This window comes from Cyrtonyx montezumae, unplaced genomic scaffold (assembly GCF_038088225.1).
Source record: "Cyrtonyx montezumae isolate F1298 unplaced genomic scaffold, pur_monq_1.0 scaffold_17, whole genome shotgun sequence".
Classification (NCBI taxonomy): Eukaryota; Metazoa; Chordata; class Aves; order Galliformes; family Odontophoridae; genus Cyrtonyx; species Cyrtonyx montezumae.
The window spans coordinates 22,883,927-22,903,415 of record NW_027071903.1 but is presented as its reverse complement, the minus strand read 5'-3'; the positions used below and the strand labels follow the sequence as shown (position 1 = coordinate 22,903,415).

The 19,489-nt window shown below is 36.9% G+C and overlaps 2 protein-coding genes across 2 annotated transcripts in view; one reads left to right on the top strand and one right to left on the bottom strand.

Moving 5' to 3' along the window:
* RNF111 (ring finger protein 111) overlaps positions 1-19,489 on the top strand; it is a 174,653-nt gene that overhangs the window by 77,781 nt on the left and 77,383 nt on the right. The gene's annotated exons all lie outside the window — the stretch shown is intronic.
* The window catches only part of MYO1E (myosin IE), a 78,605-nt gene that overhangs the window by 25,460 nt on the left and 33,656 nt on the right, over positions 1-19,489 (bottom strand). The window contains 11 exon segments of the mRNA XM_065733765.1: positions 341-508; positions 1,591-1,677; positions 2,744-2,830; positions 3,200-3,280; positions 4,261-4,457; positions 6,342-6,474; positions 7,219-7,353; positions 8,444-8,575; positions 9,498-9,587; positions 10,819-10,906; positions 18,529-18,623. Of these exon segments, the coding sequence (XP_065589837.1) occupies positions 341-508; positions 1,591-1,677; positions 2,744-2,830; positions 3,200-3,280; positions 4,261-4,457; positions 6,342-6,474; positions 7,219-7,353; positions 8,444-8,575; positions 9,498-9,587; positions 10,819-10,906; positions 18,529-18,623 (1,293 nt within the window).

The window sequence follows — 19,489 nt, the reverse complement described above, 5'->3', positions numbered from 1 at the left end:
TTTGACCTGTATATCATCACTAAAGGATCATTTTTAAATGCCTGAACTCTTTAAACTTACTGCTGTTACTCAAGGAGGATTTTAAAGCACTGATTTATTAAATTTAATACTACATTTTGTTTAGAATCATTGACAGCAGCACAGCTCAGACAGCTCTTCTAAGAAATGTACATCAAAGCACAAGATCCCAATGTTGTGAAAGGAAGACAACATCTCCTGAGATAATCTGGCTATTTAAAATGAGAATAACTCTCTAGAAATACTTTCCCTTTCCTTTTATTACTGTTCTTTTTCTTTATAAATACATTATGCAGAATTCAGTGACGATTTTCCACGTTACCTTTCCAGCATAATGATGAATGATAAATCCCTGATTCCAGCTGTTGAAGTGTTCATGAGTCCCAATCTGCATCTGGAGTTTTTGAAGCAGTGTTTGGTCAGCTCCTTCTCCCACTGCATGCATTGTGGCACATACATCATCTAAAATGCTCATAATTCCTGGAGGATTCTAATACATTTGAAAAAAAAAAAAGTGAGTGGGAAAAAAAAAGATGCTTTTTTTCCCCAAGATCCCAAAAAAAAAATATTATTTGCTACAAAAATACAGCAGAAAGAAAAATCACCATCAGTCTGCAGAGTTCATAGTATAGATTAATTTGGCATGTAAAAAGTTTAAGGAGAGATTCAAGTCCATGTAAAGCTAGAGGCAGAGTGGGAAATGATGGGGAAAATTATGCCTGTGGTTTAAAATAAATAAATTAGTTTTGGATTACTTTACAAAGTAATCTCTTTTTTGTCATTCCACCACAAAAATAAAACCATTCTTGAAATAAATATTTAAACTACCATGCAGCAATATGACAAGCTTAGAGACAAACAGAACTAACACTGTGACAGAAGCCCAATTCTTCTCCTAGTTATCCTGATGCAGACAGAAGCCAGGTGAAATCTGAAGTTTTAAGTTCAAGGCAATGCATCACGTGAACTACTATCAAAATGTATTGCCTTTTATGAGAACTATCTGTATCCTGAAGAGCACTTAATAATAACACCTGTTGTCATTCAAAGTTAGAACAAAATTTAAGCTGCAGAATGTTCCCTGGAGCAAAGACATAGAGATTTCTTTTAGCTACAACAATTTCTGATACATCCTCTTTACTTCCTTCTGCTTCACTTGCTACAGGACCTTAGCCGAAGCTGCTCCTGTAGCTTTCCCAAAGTGAAACGTGTCCCAGGGACACAGAGAGCCTTATCTAATACATACAGAAGAATATGCCATGAAATTCATAACAAATTTAGGTGGCTAAAGTTGAAATTTCAGGGAACAGGGAAAAACAGGGAACTTTTCAGTCACATTTATCATGGTATCTTATGGTTCTCTGTTTGGCCACTATCTTAAATAATACATTTCTTAGAGCTCTTTTAAGATCTTATAAAATATCTTATGTAAGGCTTATATATAGGCTTAGCATGACTCAGTTACTGAACAACATTATTTGCATTTTTTTCTTGACAGCAAAGCAGTTGCACAGATATTTTACAGAAAAATCTTGCTCTGTTTTTTTCCGTTGGTTTATGCCAAATACTTACCACTTTGTTCTCTATGAGGTCACACACTATTTTGTTGTTAAAGTAATCTATTGGTGTCCATCTAATTCCTTCTTGCACATATTCTTCCTGTTAAGAGGAAAGATGCAAATATTCCCTCAACTGATACACAACTTACATACAAACTCTACACTACTTGTGTTCAGAAAGACCTGTCAACTGCTGTTGGGTAGGGGCAGGAATGACCCATATGATGATTAAAGCCAGCTCTCTATAGTCTAAGAGCTGACCTAAAATCCTTCTCTGTTCTCCCCACTCTTGTTATTCATAGCTCTTGAGCAGCCAACCAAATGGAGCAGGACTATTTTTTCCAGTGCATTTATTGTCAAAGCATTTTGCAAACTGCACCAAATGAGCTTTATGTTACCTTGACAAATCAGTTAGCATCCATACTCTAAACTATTTTAAAAATTAGGAAGATTGTGACAGTGTATTGAGGAGCAAGTCTTCAAAATAACACTGTAACCATAAGGATAACTAGAGATGGACTGAAAATAATTGTACTGAAATATGATTAAATTAACCCACTTAGCAGTGGTCCAGCTAAGCACTTAGCAGGCAGGTCATTCGTGTGCTCAACTGCACTGATCTGTTACATTTACAGAAAGGCAAATCTGTGTGCATTCTTGAAATCCCTGTCCTGGAGCTGGTGCCAGGCCCAAGCTCATGCTGTATGCAATACTGTCCCAGCTGCCCTCCCATGCTCACATTCACAGAGAGTGGTTTTGCCGTGAGAGTTTGAGCAGAGAAATGCAAACGCCTCCAGAAGTATTTGTACATTTGCCTCAGTGATCTATTTCATACACATAAAAAAAGGAGTGTGGAGGAAACTAAGTATTCCCATTTAACTGTGTGTCATGTCCAATGAAAGCACAGGGATGGAATCAAGCTGCAGTTTTCCATTTCTGTCAGTGAGTCAGTATGCAGCAAGTCTAGGCAGTCATATGACTTCATTAGTACACTGTATAACGGACACACTTGGTTTACATTCTCAGGGTTAGCCAACAGCTAAGGTTTGGGTAGGTTTTTTTTGTGTGTGTGTGTCTAGCTTACCAAGGCAAATTTTATTGTTAACAGATGATGAAACCTCACTTTTTCCGTTCTATGAAGACAAAAATAATGAATGTGTGGTTACCTGTTCTGCCTTCAGGGTCAGTTCAATAAAAATCTGCTGCAGTTTTTCATTAACAAAGTTGATGCAGAACTGTTCAAATCCATTTTTCTATAGAAAAGGAAACAATTGAAACAGAGTCATGTAGTAATTCTTTGTTCTTGTGTTGGCAATAGAAGGAGAAGCTGTAAGGAAATATTGCCAGTAGCAGATGGGTTTCTGATTTTATAGGCATGCTGTGGAATCTCAGATCTTTTAATACCAATGAGTTAATTTCTTTCAATTTCTATTAGTATTTCTTGCTTACTAAGTGTAACATTAACAGGGAGAACTTAATGTCCTGGAAGCTGGCTTTTTTTTCTCCTCAGGCCATAAGTTTGTCTTTTATGTTTTGGATTCTTTCACCTGTACATAACAAAAAACTCTCTCGCAGGTCAGATCAAATATTCAAGGTTTGCCTTGAATAGTGCATTGCCTTACCTGGAATATTTCAAAACCATAAATATCAAGGACACCAATGTTATATTCTTCATGGTCCTTCTCCATAGCTTTATTAATAGACTGAAGAAAAAAAAACACAAAATGTAAAATAAAGTGAATTTTATATACTTAAATTGTATGTTCTTATCCATAAATATTTATGAGTTTCTCCATAAATAACATATTTGAATTGAATACATATATATATAAAAGGGTATTCTACTTTCCTTTATTTAAGTACTATTAATAGCTGAAGAATGTGGATAGTAAACTGTCCCTTTTTCCAGTCAGTAAGCCTTTGCATTTTCTGTTTATAAGCCTTTCTCATTTGCAGCAATGGGCTCAGTTGAAGAAAAAAGAAAACAGCAAACAGAAGAACAGATGAGCTTTAAATCTGATAGTTGATGAATTTTGCAGAGAGCAACATGAATCTTCTTACCAATTCCTTCATTCAATTATACCACATAGCAGGAATTTCAGAGCTGTCACAATGAGGAAGACTTCTGACACTCTAGCATTGCCACCACAGAGCAGACTGCTTCATCTAGCTAACATCTGTAGCCAAGGGCAAGGTTTGTCCCCACCAATCCAGCCACCAGTGTTACTCTGGTCAGAAAGTACTCCAGCATGAAGAATGGAATTAATGCGTTTGCTCAAATGCCACAACATCAGGATGCTGAAGGAGGATGAGATAGGATAGAAGGAGGCCGGTACCATAACCCACTAATTCTGCTCATTCCAAAATGCTCAAGTATAAAGGAGAAAGTGAGATCCGTTTCAGAGAAGTATGGATGCTGACAGGAAGGAGATAGCAGAATAGGACAGTAATGACAAGAGACTGAGCAAATAACAGCACTAAAAGCACAGCTCCTTTGCTTTAAATGATGTGTAGCATGTGCTCTAAGGAATGTAAGCTGTGGTCATGTTCTGCTCAGTGCTACTGATAAGGTTCAGGCAAAGAAACATACATGTGCTGAAAAAAATATGGACGAGAAGAGCTCTGCAAGATACAATCCTAGTGTACTTGTATCAGTACTTCAACTGAAGGAAATCCAACTTACATCCACCAAGTAATCAAAAACACGGGCATGAAGGGCCTTGGCCAGAGCATCCCTAGTGTAGCAAGCCTGCTCCACATTTAGTGTTACATGAATGGACTCAGATTTGCCTCCCCACTTGCTGTCCATCTGTCTGCTGGTCAGTTTTTCCTTTAGGCGGTCCTGGTTAATTCCCAGGAGGAAAGCAGGGAAAGCCAAAACTGCAAGAAAGATCAGGGTTGCTGGATTATGATTTACACATGAAACCAATGCAGAATAAAAGAAAAAAAGAAAACTATCACTAGTAACAAACAGCAATATTAAACCTCATGAGGACTATGTGGCTCAAAAAAAGAAAGGTATTTATGTCTTAAAAGTTCCCCTAAGCTCCCCAAGGAAATTTTCAGTTTTTAATATACATGGATTTTTATTAAGATAAGCAACTTCTTTATTAAGATTAGCAAACTGATTTTTTTAATCATAAAAAACTGCCAGCTTTCTAAAATAATGATTGTAATCAGCAAGGTGATTCAATTTACTGTAGGGGAGCAGGAACCAAGGGACTAATCAAAACTGAGTCACTAACAATATCCCTGGTAATGCACTGAGAACATGACATGGTTAAACATCACTCTGAAAGGGAAGAGATTGCAGGGTATTATAGCCTAAATAACCTCACGAATATTGTTAAGATGCTGGAATTAATATTTAGCCAATATAACTGTCAGAATTTATGAAGATGGTATAGTGATAAGAACCACCATGCATACCTCCAAAACTCTTCTCTCACAGTGGCAATAATTTACTGGAAAGGAAGAATAACTGAACATGACTTGATACAACTTAACACTTAATATGCCTGATAACTTTCCATGTTACCTAGAAATTACTTTAAAGTGGGATATGCACATAACTGAAGAAACAATCCTCGAGGAGTAATCAATGGTGTTCTGTGAAATAACTTTAATGTACTATCTGCAAAGAAAAGCTGGAAAAGATGTTTCATCCGTTTTCAGGAAGTGAGCTAGTAGCCCACTTGGAACTTTAAGGCAAATAAAAAAAAAAAACCTTTGATGTATAAAATGCCACAAAATGCTTCCCTTTTTGTTTCTCCATGAATATTTTCTCAAATTAATAAATTTTTAGTAATTTGTATTTCAAATCAGTAATATTTATTTCTCAATTTGTTAAAATGACTAGCAGGAGAGCAATAATACAGTTGAGTGGGGAGCACAGGATACTTCATTCATATTTAATTTTCCCAAAAATAGAGGAACAAATGCAGTTTTCCTAAACAGAAACCAATATGGATCACTCTGAAATAAGAGAACAAATGGGTATCTATAAGCTACTGCAAATTTTTGCTTATTCACTGTGGGCTTAAATGTCAAAATGGTATAAAATCTACATTAGATGAAAGGTAGAAACCACCACAAAATTGTTTCAAACTGCAGATCTATTAATCTTTCAGCATCTCACTGATGCGTGCCCAGTTGACATAAAACAGCAGCAAGAGCTGAAGGATGCCAAAACAGCACGCTGTGTATAAGGAAATACTTAAGACAGTAGCTGCAGATAAATAACAAGATATGGGATGAGAAATTAGAGACAAGGAAGATATCATTGGCAGTATGTAGAGTCTGTATTTTGATATATTTTCTTGATATGCATACAGCTTCCCAAGCACCAGACATGCACCTGTGATATGGGATACTCCACAGGCATGGTCTGATAAATTACACAAGAAACAGTTTTGCTTTGTTTGTTTGTTTGTTTTTAATGAATGAGTGCAGATACACTGAAAGGAGAATACTTTAAGCTTGCTTAAAGAAGCTCTCTCAATTCTGATTATTTCACACTCAACAGCTGGAAAAGGATTTCTTAAATTCAAAACTGCACTCACATTAAAGCCAACAGCGCTGTACTAGACAAACAGGGGCCTTGGTACCATTGCTAGTTTTGGAAAAATCCGAACTTTTGTTGAAATTGAACATTTCAACAAAAGAAATGATGCTCTATGTTTGGACAAGCAGCTTAAGACGGGAGTTCAGATCATGCCACCTGGGTTTCAGCCCGTTCCTGTCACCGTTTCCAGAGGTACTTACACTCTTCACTCTCCACTGCTGCATAGTTGCCAACTTCTTTGAAGCTGATGTTTCCCAAGTGCAGTATTCCAGCCACAATCTGTAGCACCAACGTCTGCTCCTCTGCAAAGATCCCAATCACACTCATTGCATGCTGGGAAGAAAAGAATTTTTAATCACAGAATCTGTTCAATGAGTCTCTCCATAAAAGTCCTTCTAAATTTTTTACCTTAAAAATTAAAGTATTTGAAATGAATTCAAATACTCAAGGAAATGAAATTTTATTACAGTCTGAAATATCAAAACACAACAGCTGTCTTGCTTGAGCATTTCTGATTTTTCTTTTTCACCATTAACTACAGAAGCATTTACATACACCACTTATCTTAAAGATTAGTTAGCTACATAAAATTTGGAAAAGTTAAAGCTGTAGAACAAGCACCTGCCCTTAAGCATCACATTGAAAGTAAACTTTCATTGCAAAATGTGGAACAAAGAACCTATGAAACAACAGCTTTGCTCCTTCTATACACAGTTTATCTGCCGTGAAACTCAAAATCAACACAGTCTGTCTTGTTTAGTTTATTTCAGCCACTTCCTAGAAAACGATTCACTGCATCTAGAGCCTAGATCAAGTCTGCAGTCTAGAGTGGACAATTTACAGAATGCCCTCTCTACTTAACGTTTTCCAAAATAGCAAAGTAGCTAGAAGCTAAAAGTATTGTTTTAACTGGACAAACAAAAGATCTCCACACAGTAACACACATCCTCTCCAAGTAAAATATAACTTATGTACATTGCCTGCTCATGAATTTCTCATTCCTACATCAACATCTTTGCTACAAATGGACAGTGAAACGAACACCCACTGTTACACAAATCAGTGTCAAGAACTCACCAGTGTTTCTTGGAAATCAGATTTGTCATTAATGTCATCTACTTTGTAAGACCCAGAGAGACTGAGATAGTAATAGTAATCCATACTGGTAATGCCAAGACTGCTTTTTTGTTCAGAGGAAGCTCCTTCGATTAACTAGAAAATAAAAATCTCCACATTAGCCATCGTGTTAAAACTTCCAGTACAGGTAAAGTAGGTCAGAAACTGGTGACTGAGTCTGAAATTACTGGAAGAGATAAGGGTATCGCTGTGCCAGGCTAGTAACCTTCCTATTTTTTTTGCCAGTTTGACCTGAAAGATCAGATGCTTATTTCCACTCTCATGAACAGTTTAGTAAATATCTCGTACTGCAAAGATAAGGCAAAGCTGCTTTTCCAGTCTTCAACATTTTACCTAAATCCTCAAGAGCGACGTATTTTCCATGCTTGCTGAAAGACAAGTACAGTTGCACAGATGTATGGCTGCAATAGGAAGGAATGAACTAATCTCCAAACAGAGTATTCAAAACCCCATGGTCTTCTAACCCTCTGCATAAAAAAGCCTCTCTCAGCCACAGAAGAAAATCAGAAGGGAACTGCAAATTGTTCATATGCCTCAGAAGAGGAGAGTGCACAGCTTTTGGAGCAAGTCTAGCTTCAACTTGGCTTTCCATCTTCATAACGACACTTCAGCTGCATGTGAAGCTGCATGCAGCTTCTTACTTACATTGCACTGCCTTTACTCTAGTTTTGTAGGGCTTGGTTACCAACACTTAAGCAGATAAAGAACTCTCATGTTGAAGACCAGCAAAGGCCAGAAAAGCTTTTTGGAACATAAAAACCAGGACTCAACAGATATTATCCTATACGTTCCATAAAATATAATCAAATCTCTATTTCAGAGCTGCCTACAAAATTCTAAAGCAGGAAGTATAATTGTGTAGGTCAGTTTATAGAGAGAATTGCTGGGAAGTTCTCATTTTCCATTATATTCTATGGGATTTCTCTGTTAGGGTGTTACCAGTGAATTTCCAAGCTGAGCATTTGAAGTACATTCTTCAGGTGAAAAGTTGATAAGTGTACGTTAGATGGTGCCTTAATATGCTATGAAGTTTCCCAGTGATGTCCACATTACCTTTTTAAATATGCTTTCTGTAACCTCACTGTATTGTGAATGACTTTTCAATCAAAAGGAAAAACTGGTACAAGTTATTTTAAACAACTCATAAAAGATATAGATTTCTGACCTGGTAAAAAATGTGAAAACTTCTCTCCCCAGGGTTCCTCATTACAACTCGAGATTTTTCCAGTAGGAAGTTGGAGATTTTCCCTCCATCTGGCTCTCCACCTGGGCTAAACTGGATTTCAAAATATTTCCCCTGCAATAAGCAATTAAAGCTGCTGAATAATTAGGAAATATTAAATCATGCACTTCTTGTACTGCATCTCAAGGAACATTAGTACGATATTTGATCTTAATATAGATGGTGACTTAGCTGGCTCAAAAAATATGTAAGTTTAGATTCTTGAAATATCACATCTTCCTTCTTTCTTCATTTTTACAAGCTAGACTAGAACTAATATGCCACATGGTAATGCCAGTGTGTAGAAGAAGCAAGGGGCTTCTCCCATTGCTGAGATACTTGCTTAGCATAAAGGAAGCCCATAATGACCACCTGCACTGAAGTCAATTTAGCAGATTTATGACTAACAGGAAACAGTGTTCTGCTTGAAAGCAAGGTAAAGCAATTCTTTCTTTCAGTTATGCATTTATTATATTAACATTCACAGTAGTTTAGGAATAAATATCAAATTTGTAAAGCCTACATGAAATGTTTTTGTAATGTAACCTACAGCAAGTTAGCTGGTGAACAGTTATTTCACAATATTAACTTGAGTATCTTACAAGGACAGACTGAAGACTGTTGCTGCCTACCTTCTGTAAGTAATAATAACAGTATTTCCTACCAAAGAACTCTAAGAATGGTTTCATCTATTAAAAATTAAGCTTTTAAAATTATATTATTGCATATGTTTTACTGACCTGGATGTTTTGTTGCTGTTATTTGCTTATAGACTGAACATTTTATCACTTTTGACAAATATGTATTGCAAGAGTAACAAATTTGCAGTCTATGCAGAATGTAATAGAGGCCTATCAACATGTACCATCTATTTTAAAACACGTTATATTACACATACATGTACTTAATCTATAGTTAACTCATACTCCTGATAAATGTGTCTGTAACAGCACAGAAGTTGGAAAAATAAAGTAAACCCTAATGGAGACAGACTTACAAATCTGCTAGAGTTGTTGTTCCGCACCGTTTTTGCATTCCCAAAGGCTTCCAGTAAAGGGTTGGACTGTAGAATTATATCTTTCACATGCTAAAATTTTAGGAAACAAAAGAAATAAAGGTTCAAAATATATATATATATATATATATTTAAAGTTCACAGGAATTTTCTAGAAAACCATGACAATCTAAAAATTATTTATAAGAAAACCCAAAAGTGTGTGTGTTGAATAAATCCTTTCAGATGGACGAGGTACAGAATCTTTTATCAGAGTTTTGATGTTCCTCTCTTTTGAAGAAAATTGAACAAAAAGTCTGAGGCTGCAAACAACTGGTCCTTCCGTTCACTGCTGTGCAAAGCAACACAGACAGTAAACTGATCTGGTATTTTTTCTTGTTTTTAATTTCCCTTCTCTACATAAGCACTGAAATCTTTCGAGCAGTCTGGAACTACAACCAATGAAGTCTGAGCAACATGAAATTTAGGATTCCACAAGTGCTTGAGCAAACTGTTTGGAGGCCAATGATGTTGCTACCTCGCAATCTTAGACAGCCATGAACAGCCTGTGACTATCACTTTTGTATTTCATCCTAGAAGTTGGAAGTATGTCTTAACTATTAGCTTCAGATGAAACCAAATATTGAGTGTGTAAAGAAGACTGAATTTACTTCAAAAGAGATTGCTCAGGACAACTGGTTTTATAGTTCATAGGCTTCTTCTATAGATAAACGCTGATAACATAGATACTAAGAACACAAACTATTGTTTTACCTCACTTTCACATACTAGGTACCCTCATAAAAAAAGATTATATTCCCGCTGTTGGCTCTCAATTGTATGCATACAAATCAGTGGTTTAATAGAATTAGTAAAAACATAAAAAGCCAGCTCAGTTTTCAATAGAGTATCAAGTCAGGAGGTAAAAAAAAAAAAACAAAAAAAACCCAACACATCTACTAACAGGAGATTGCTGTTCTCACCCTTCAGAAGAGAACACTAATTAAAGTATCTTTCTCACACTAACTTAAAAATTAAAAAAGAAATAAATCAAACTTGTAGCCATGATACTTTTAACAGATCATTCTGGGTCTGTGGATTTCCTCAAGTGGGCACTCATCACACAGGTGATCTACAAGTAAGCAGTTCATTATGCACACTTCAGCTGTCTCTCTGCTGTTGAGGACAGGTACATAGCTGCTCACAGCTTCTCTAGTACAGTGATACTGCCTGTTACTGCCTGCCAAGGCAGACTTTTACCATTCTGCCTCTGATCAAGCTTCAGACTTTGCTTATACTTTCGTATTCTGCTGCATCAACTCACCTGTACTTTAGGGCCACCTCCTGAAATTTTGGAGACATAACTCATGATATATTTCGCAGCCACAGTCTTGCCAGCACCACTTTCCCCACTGTGAGAAAAAGACACACAAAGACACCTGTTAGTTTTTAAATAACTAATAATTGAGTTAGTTAAGGTTTATCTTGTACAACCAATACCTTACCCATTACTAACAATACTATAATAATAAAAAAGCCATCCTGCATGGTCACCAGAATCTCCATGTGAATTCAAAGTCAGAAATAATATAATTTGAGAAAAAAAATGCTTAAACCAAGATGCTCAAAATAACTCGATTCCCATTTAAATTGTGATTTTAGATTTTAACACACAAACTCATTTGAAAATCCGAGCCTTGAATGCCATGCCAGATGCCTACTGCAATTCAGGAATCTTTTGTTTTTGGCGTCGCTGAATGAAATAACGAGATGTTATTAATCACATCCTGAATGACGAAGAACCACCTTCCTGTTCCTATACCTCTTGACACAGGGTACAAAAAGTCTTAATATTCCATACTAGCTTTCATAATTCCTTCCTTCCGTCGCAATATTTCACTTCAATTGTGAATACAGTTTACAACATCAGTAGTTTCATTTTCTCACAAGTAGCAAGAGCTTCTCAAGAGGGAAAGAAGACTGGTATATCAAGTAATGCAACCTCAGTGCTTTATTTCATACCTTAAAGCTAACCTCATTTGAACAGAATTCCTCCAGGCTTACATAAATCTTCATGTAATCTAGTTTTGGCTTTCATGAATTTACCCTGACCTGGACAATTACAGTAATACAAGCAAACAACGTAGAAATGTTGGCTTCATGTCCTAAAAAAAAATATTTTAGATATCTTTGTGTGAAAATTTGTTCTGTCTTTATGTCCCTGAATAATTTCTGTGAATGTTGACTCTTCTATCTTGTGCCTACTTGTTCCTGGATGTGGACCAACTGCACATCTTTTCCCGTACAAATTTCAGCTACATTTGCCAGAGAAACATCAGCATGTCCTGCACAGGAAAAGGACTTGCTGAGAATGTCAATGCACAGCTCCTTATCAGCATGACTAATGGAGGCATTTCCAAAGGTTTTAATTCTGAAGAAGATCCCCACGCTGCCAAGCTGCAAATATCATTTTACATCTTTAAAGTTTCCAAATGGTACAGAAATACCAAAATGATTCTGTCAGAAATGTTTTCATGCATCTTCTCCAGCCTGCAGTTTTATATATCAAAAAGGTGAAAAAATACTTCTTGATAATCTCAACTGTGTGGATTTTTATTAATTCAGTCACTTCTTTCATAAGTTCATAAGTTCATAAGTTCATAAGGTTGGAAAGGACCTATAAGATCATCTAGTCCAACCATCCTCCTATCACTATCTCTACCCAACTACTAAATTAAATCCTTTAACACCTCATCTAAACGCTTCTTGAACAGCGCTAGGGACGGTGCCTCAACCACCTCCCTAGGCAGGCCATTCCAGTGCCTGACCACTCTTTCAGAAAAGAAATGCTTCCTGAGGTCTAATCTAAATCTTCCCTGGCGCAACTTGTGGCCATTCCCTCTCGTCCTTTCAAACAATCAAAGACAAGAAAGCCTGTATTAAACAGATCTATGATATTCTGAGGCACAGACCACATTTGCTAGATGGCAAACCATTGCTAGATGTTCTCATCAGCAATAGTTTGATTATTAGAAAAACAATAACTTTTTCAAATGAAAATTTGCTCACAGTAAATTTGCTCATTCTACTGTAAAACAAGTCAGACAAATCAACCTAACGTAAAGCATATTCTTGAGTTTATATATGCAGTTCTCTGCTGAATGCTAACAATGATCTGGAGCCAAATACTCAGTGAATACAAGCAGATATTATTTATGAAGAGATAAAAACATAGCACATTTCTTTTAAGATTTCCTCTGATTCATAAATTATCCTTCTCCTCTTTGCTCAAATTAAGTGTGGTTTACATTAGTGATTATTTAGTGTCTATCTTGGAAAGTTATATGGAGGCACATCATTTCATTTTATTGTTAGTCTCTATTGCAATGTAAGTCGCCCTTCATCTTAAACAAATTTGCCAAAAGACTGAGTTTTTTCAGTTTGCTTCAAACGTAAGCATGCGTACACTTATATTTTCTGTAGTAAGTTTATTTGTCAGAGACCAGTAAATAGCTCCAGGTAAATTACAGCTGAACAGGATGATACATTATTTATGAACTCAAGTAATTTTAGCTGATGTCTTCTATCTGGTGTCCTGCCCCCCGTGAGATCAGGTACTCAGCTCTCACAGGGGAACGATTCTCACACAGAAGCTTTTCCACATACGTCTTACTGCTCTGCTGCTATTAGGACTATTTTAAAATGTTAAGATGATGACAGAATATTTTTTTAGCTACAAGTAAAGAGATTTACGAAGGCTGAAAAAGTGATGATAATGGCTTTAAGCAAGAAGCAGATTCAGCTGCAGTTTTCTTGGAGATTTTTCTAACATTATATAGCCTCTGTCACTAACAAAAAAAGAATGCTTTGAAAGACACATTGTTTTTCTAGAACTACTTGCAAAGTCAGAAAAGCAAAGTTTAGTTCAGCAAAGTCAATTAATAATTAGCTGTAATCAGAATAAGACTATGAACAACAGAATTTTTTACCTTTTTTTTTTCTTTTCTTCCCTTCCAGAGGAATTATGAAGACTGCTCTTAAAGTAATGCCTCCTATTTTGTTATGCTGGCCCAATACATCAGAGGTAAATGTTGGTGGTATGACAGCAGAGGATGAACCTTCCCACCAATATTCCATTCCATGCTGTTGCTGTGTGACAGATGGCAGCAGAAGGACAGTGTGACAGAATGGTGTCTGACACAGAAGTGGGATGAAGCAACAGAGTGGAACTGAATACCTCCATGGGGAAAAAAATGGCACTCACTGACAATGATCAATGCTTGCTGGTATAGATGATCTCTAGAGGTCCCTCCCAAGCCCCACAGTTCTGTGATTTATGGTGATCAACAGTAGATGCAAGCACAGCGAGGTGGAGGGTAGCAGTGGCAACAGTGACAGCGGGGCACCTCAGCTGCTACAGATTTTCACAAGCATGGCACACAGGCTCTTGTTCATCACTGGTGAAAATGCATAGTTAATGGCACTGAGAAAGAAAGCTTTTGTAGCTGAGAAGTTGCTCTACCAAATAATGTTGTTAAACTCCTTGTATCTGTCATGTTTTCAATGGAAATAAATAGGAGGCATTACTTTCAGAGCAACCTACATATAATCCACTGATTAGACTATACAAGCAAGATCCAACACAGAGCCTCATTCTTCTCTCTCCAACTAATTTGCGGAGTGACATTTAATATAATCTCTGTGGCAGTAGAACAATATAATAGTTATCTACATAATCAGGACAAGGAGGAAATTTTAATAATAAATATTTATAAAGGACACTGTGTAGGTAAAGTATTCTGTCATGTCTGAATAAGCTTGCCAGACTGCTTACATACAAAATCTCCTTTCTCCAATTATGTTCAGAGACCTCAGTAACATAACTTCAGAGACATAATTTCCCTTCTGAAATTGAGCTGTTAACTGATTTTTCTTACTACATTAGACTTGCATTTCTACCACTCCCTCGTTAGAATCCAGTCATATATCTAGTTAGATTCTGTCCTAGAGTTTTAGAACTGTCATTTGAGTTTTATGGAAAGTCAAGATATAGAAGTTGACTAAAAATCTCATAGTAAATTTTCATCTTTATAGGCTTAAGGTATACTAGTTGTTTACTAAAAAGTTGAGGTTGTACATGATCTTTCATTAACAAACCTTCCTAACATTTAAGGTGCTGTATTATCTTTTCAGGTATGCAGTCATCATACATGGTTTCACTGCACTCAAACATTGCCACACAGAAGTACAATGTAAACTAAAATTGCAAATAGGTCTGAAGGTCTGAAAAACTGCTTTAAAGCAACTGCAACATCTCCTGGCAGAAATCACAGAAAGCAAAGTCCTCAACTTTAGAGAAGACAACACCTTAAAAAGATCTGGAGAAGTATTTATAGCTACACAATAGAAAAATACCAATCATAATCATCATACTCTTAAAAAAAAAAAGACAGTGATAGTCTAGAAGGAATTAAAAATCACAACAGAAATCCTTTTTATTTAAAATCTTGACCGGACAAGTCATTTCTGATGATTGGAAGGGCTGCTATTCCCAGTGAGGAGGAACAGCCTGCTGCAGCAGACACAAGTTTATAAGCGTGGTACAACAGAGGCTCCAATTCAGTATTATGCCTCAGCACCACGAAGTCAGTAAGAAGTCAAACTCCACCAAAGCTGCAGAGCTTACATGAGAAAACTCCCTTTTTAATTGTCTGATGCGCACAACACGAGGGAAGAAAGCTCCCTCCTCCCACAGAAGCACACATTCTGCACACAGCCCAGCCAGAAGCCAGCCCAGAAATAACATCACTGCATACACTGCTGACACCCACTCAAAACAGCTCACGGCTCCTCAGCAATAATTAGATGTGTACATACAATTTTCTTAGCATGTAAACACATATGCAATTATTCCAGTAACTAAATAATCTTCTCTTGCCCTGGAAAGGCTGGACAGTGAGATTTTTATTTTCAGAATGAGTGTTACTGCATAAAAAGATTTTTTTTGTAGTTGTTATCTGTTCAGTCTTTCAGAGAACTGTGCTCTCTTTCAGATCTGCTCTCCTCGTTTATTCCCTGACTTTCTGAAGAATGTTTTTCCATCAGTGTTTAAATGCATTAGTTAGAATCCAGGAACTAAACATTCTGGCCAAAGGTTGTGTGGTCCCACACCCACACAGGGTCCTGACTGCAGGGGCACACTTCTGGGACCTCCTGTCAGCTGTCTGGAAATCTGCTCCCCACCATGTGAATGAACACACATCCCTTCCCAGGCTGCAGTTAGGTGCCATAGGTGCCCAAGCACACGCAGTGGGAGGACAAGTGTACAGCAACCCCACCATTCCTTCATCTCAAGTGCAACATCAGCCAGATGTGACAGAATTAGCCCAGGCTACACAGGATCTCTCCCTTTCCCTATCTTAAAAAAAAAACAAAACAAAAAAACAAACAAACAAACAAAAAAAACCTGACTGACAACATGAGAGAAAAGAAGTAAAAACTGGGTTTGTTTCTGGTTCACTGAAATGCTAAGGTCCACTTGAAGCTGCTCCCATTCAGCAGATCTTTGTGGAACTGAAAACAAACAAACAGAACTGTATCTCAATTCTCTGACAAGCAGCAGTTTAGGGACAGTAATGGCACAGCCCTTGGCAGCTATTAACTGAGTTGTGGTGGTAGACATGTAGCTAAAACATCCATTTTACACCAGAGCTGCAGGATCTCAGGAACCTCTGGTCAGCCAGCAATTTCAGTGCATTCTGCTTCATGAAATAAAGTAAAATGCGAGGAAACAAAATGCTGAATTTAATGACACTCACTTTTAAGCCATAGCTAATCATTAGAAATTGTGATATGATTCTAATCACAAAAAGTGGGATGTATCTAAATGTGGCCAAAAGGATTAAAACATCAAATGAAACAGAATTCATTTTATGAACAACTAAGTTATCTGATTTCCGAGAAATAATTTAATGGTGTCCCAGAAAAACAATACCACCACGGAAACTATCTGTAAGTCTAGTTTGCAGTTTTTCCAGTTTGTAATAAGAAAAGTCATATGACAAATGAACATGTAGAAAGGAAGAGGAACTCTTTGAAATGTCCCTGGTAAATATTTTTGGATTTTGCAGTATATTTTAATTAATTCCAGCAGATTTTGCATCATTTGAGCACAGACTGAGAAAGAAGTCACTCTGAATATACACAGTGCAGAAACTCCTAAGAGCACATCATCCATCATTTAAACCCAAGAATTCTCCTAAGAATTTAAACCTGCGAATTCAAAATAGCCTGCATCTCGGCTCTCTGAAAATGCAATTCCTCTGTATTTATAACACTATGAGGCACTAGCAGCGCATCAAGAACTGTGCTTTACATCAACCTTCCACAACAGTTTAAGAATTTTCACTATAAATTTAGCTTAGTATGAAACACTCAAGGCTCTGAGATGTGATATTGTTCAAAAATCAAAATGAATCTCTATTTTACCCATGTCTTAACAGATCTGAATTTGACCAAGTGGGACTGGTAACTTCAAATGGCAACAGGCATCAATTCTCCAAAACAGATTGAGCAATTCAGAAGCATGAGAACCAAGAATACGAGAATCTGAGTTTGGGCTTTTTGAGTCACAAGACTATGCTGTAGGTAGCTGCCTAGAAACATAGGGAGGCCATTACAGCACAGCTCAGTGTAGCAAACTATTAATGCCCAGCTGATCTTCCCACATGGAAAATCAACAAATTCCACATACCCACATACAGTTTTGCTAATTCTGAGAGGGACATCTGTCTGCTTTTCCATTGTACCCTGTCACCAAGGAAAGCACCGCCTGGATGAACACCAGGCACTGATCACATGAAATAAGACAATGAGTCTAACTTACAAATAATTAATCCTCAAAAAGCTTCCTAAGCAGCTCAATAGTGAGCTGCAACCTCGTAAATTCAAAAGCAGTTACATTCATAGTGATGCCTGAGTGCTTCAAAGAAAAATGACTGAAAGCTCAAAAAAGACTGTTAATAAAATATTAGCTGTTTAACTTCAAGTAACTTTCTTCTTTTCCCTAGATCTTGACTGATCCAGTCCCACAGAACAGTGTTCTCCAAGCTTTTTCCATCACACACCCAACCAGCAAGACATTACTGATACTGAACTCATGCTCCCCATATATGCTTATAACTTACTCGCTTATAGATTATATACATATTCTATTTATATTCTAATGCTTTCTTCCTAGACCCCAATGGGCTGTACTGTAAACCTTACAGGGCATGCACTCCACTTTGAACACCAGTGCCAAAGGTAAACTGCAATTCCAGGAGCACCACAGGGAATCTCTTAAGCGTTCTATGTAAGAAAGAAAGCCAAAGGATGGATAACAGGCCAGCTCAAATAGTCTGGATTTCTGGCTCTCTGTATGCCTTCTTTCATCATAAACAATCTATAAATTCACAGGCCAAAAGCATACCTCTGCACCCAACATTCATTTTCACTGTTATGTAAGTAATGCCTATCATTAAACAAGTTCAGTAATAATTTTACAGTGGATTCTCTTAGCCTAATAATTCAGATGGAATGATAGTGAGGACAAAATTAATTTGTCAGTATCTGCCTCCTCCTTTTGCCCCTGCCTGAAAGCAAGCTAAATTCTAGAAGGAACAAAGGTGCATTTATTTTTATAAAAATAAAAACTAAAATGAGCATGCTAGTGCAGTCAATGCAAGTGCCAGATTTAGTCAGCAGTGTCCGTGGCTGCTGTAGTTGCTAACTCTCATGTAGTCATTTGGGCTATTGCTATTTGGTATTGAGCACAAAGCTGGCTACGAGAGAGAGATTTGTTGTTAAGCTATCAGAACCACACTGGAAAACAAAAGGGAGGGTCAGAAAGTACTCAACTATCCTAGAAAACCCCAAAATATTCAGTGGTCAGGAACACAGAAGGTTTTTATTAGTACAATAAAAAATAAGCTTTTCCATTTCTTTAAGTTACAGCAAAGAAGACAGAATGTTTTCTCATAGATCTTTTTCTTACCTAATAATGACACATTGATTTTCTCTGTCAATAATCATGTTTCTGTACATACTGTCTGCAAGAGCATAAATATGTGGTGGGTTTTCATACTGTGCCTAGAAGGGGAGATAAAACATACATTTTTCAACATAACATTAAACAATGCAATAGGAGAAAAATAAATTTATTTAAATTGGAAGAACAATATTCCTGGAAAAAAAATTCTCAATCTCACCTACAGGAATTTTTGTTTTTTTTAATTAAAACAAACCAAAGCCTCCTGATTTCTCACGGATCTTTCCCTCATCCATAATTCTCTCCTGAAGCATGTAAACATCCTGTTCTAAAAATAAACCATAATTGAAATATATTATTTCTTCAAAGGTAATCGACACAGTTTATGCCTATCCCATCAATGCTATATGCTACCAGTAAGCTACCTAAGCCACTACAGCCTGGTGCTGTAATGGGCTCATGCTCATCCACTGCACCCACTCAAACTGAATGACTTCCCTGGCCTTCTTTCTGTGGACACACCTGACTCAAACAGAGAAGAAAGCAGAATTTTAAGTCCATAACATCTTTGTGCTGCAAGCTCTTCAAGCATTATTTTCAAAACCAGCATCTATTTTTGGCATCCCAATTTTCTTACTCATCTTGTCACAAACTAGACATCTCTACCCATATTCTTCAAATCCACTAATGGCCATTTTGGTTTCTATGCCACAGTTTAAGCAAACAATAGCTTAAAAACTGCTTTTGCAGGAGGAGAGGCTTGTCAAGGGAAAAAATCTGGTATGGATTAGAGTTAATCAATGCAAGTGTTCTCTTGAGACACTAATTCTGTGTTCCAGGGAATTCAATTTGAGGATTCAGCATAAGGTGACGGATATCAGCCACATTCTCCCAGGTTAATACAATACCACCAAAATTCAGAAACAAATGCTTCCAATAGTTAAACTACATGGAACAATATTTACAT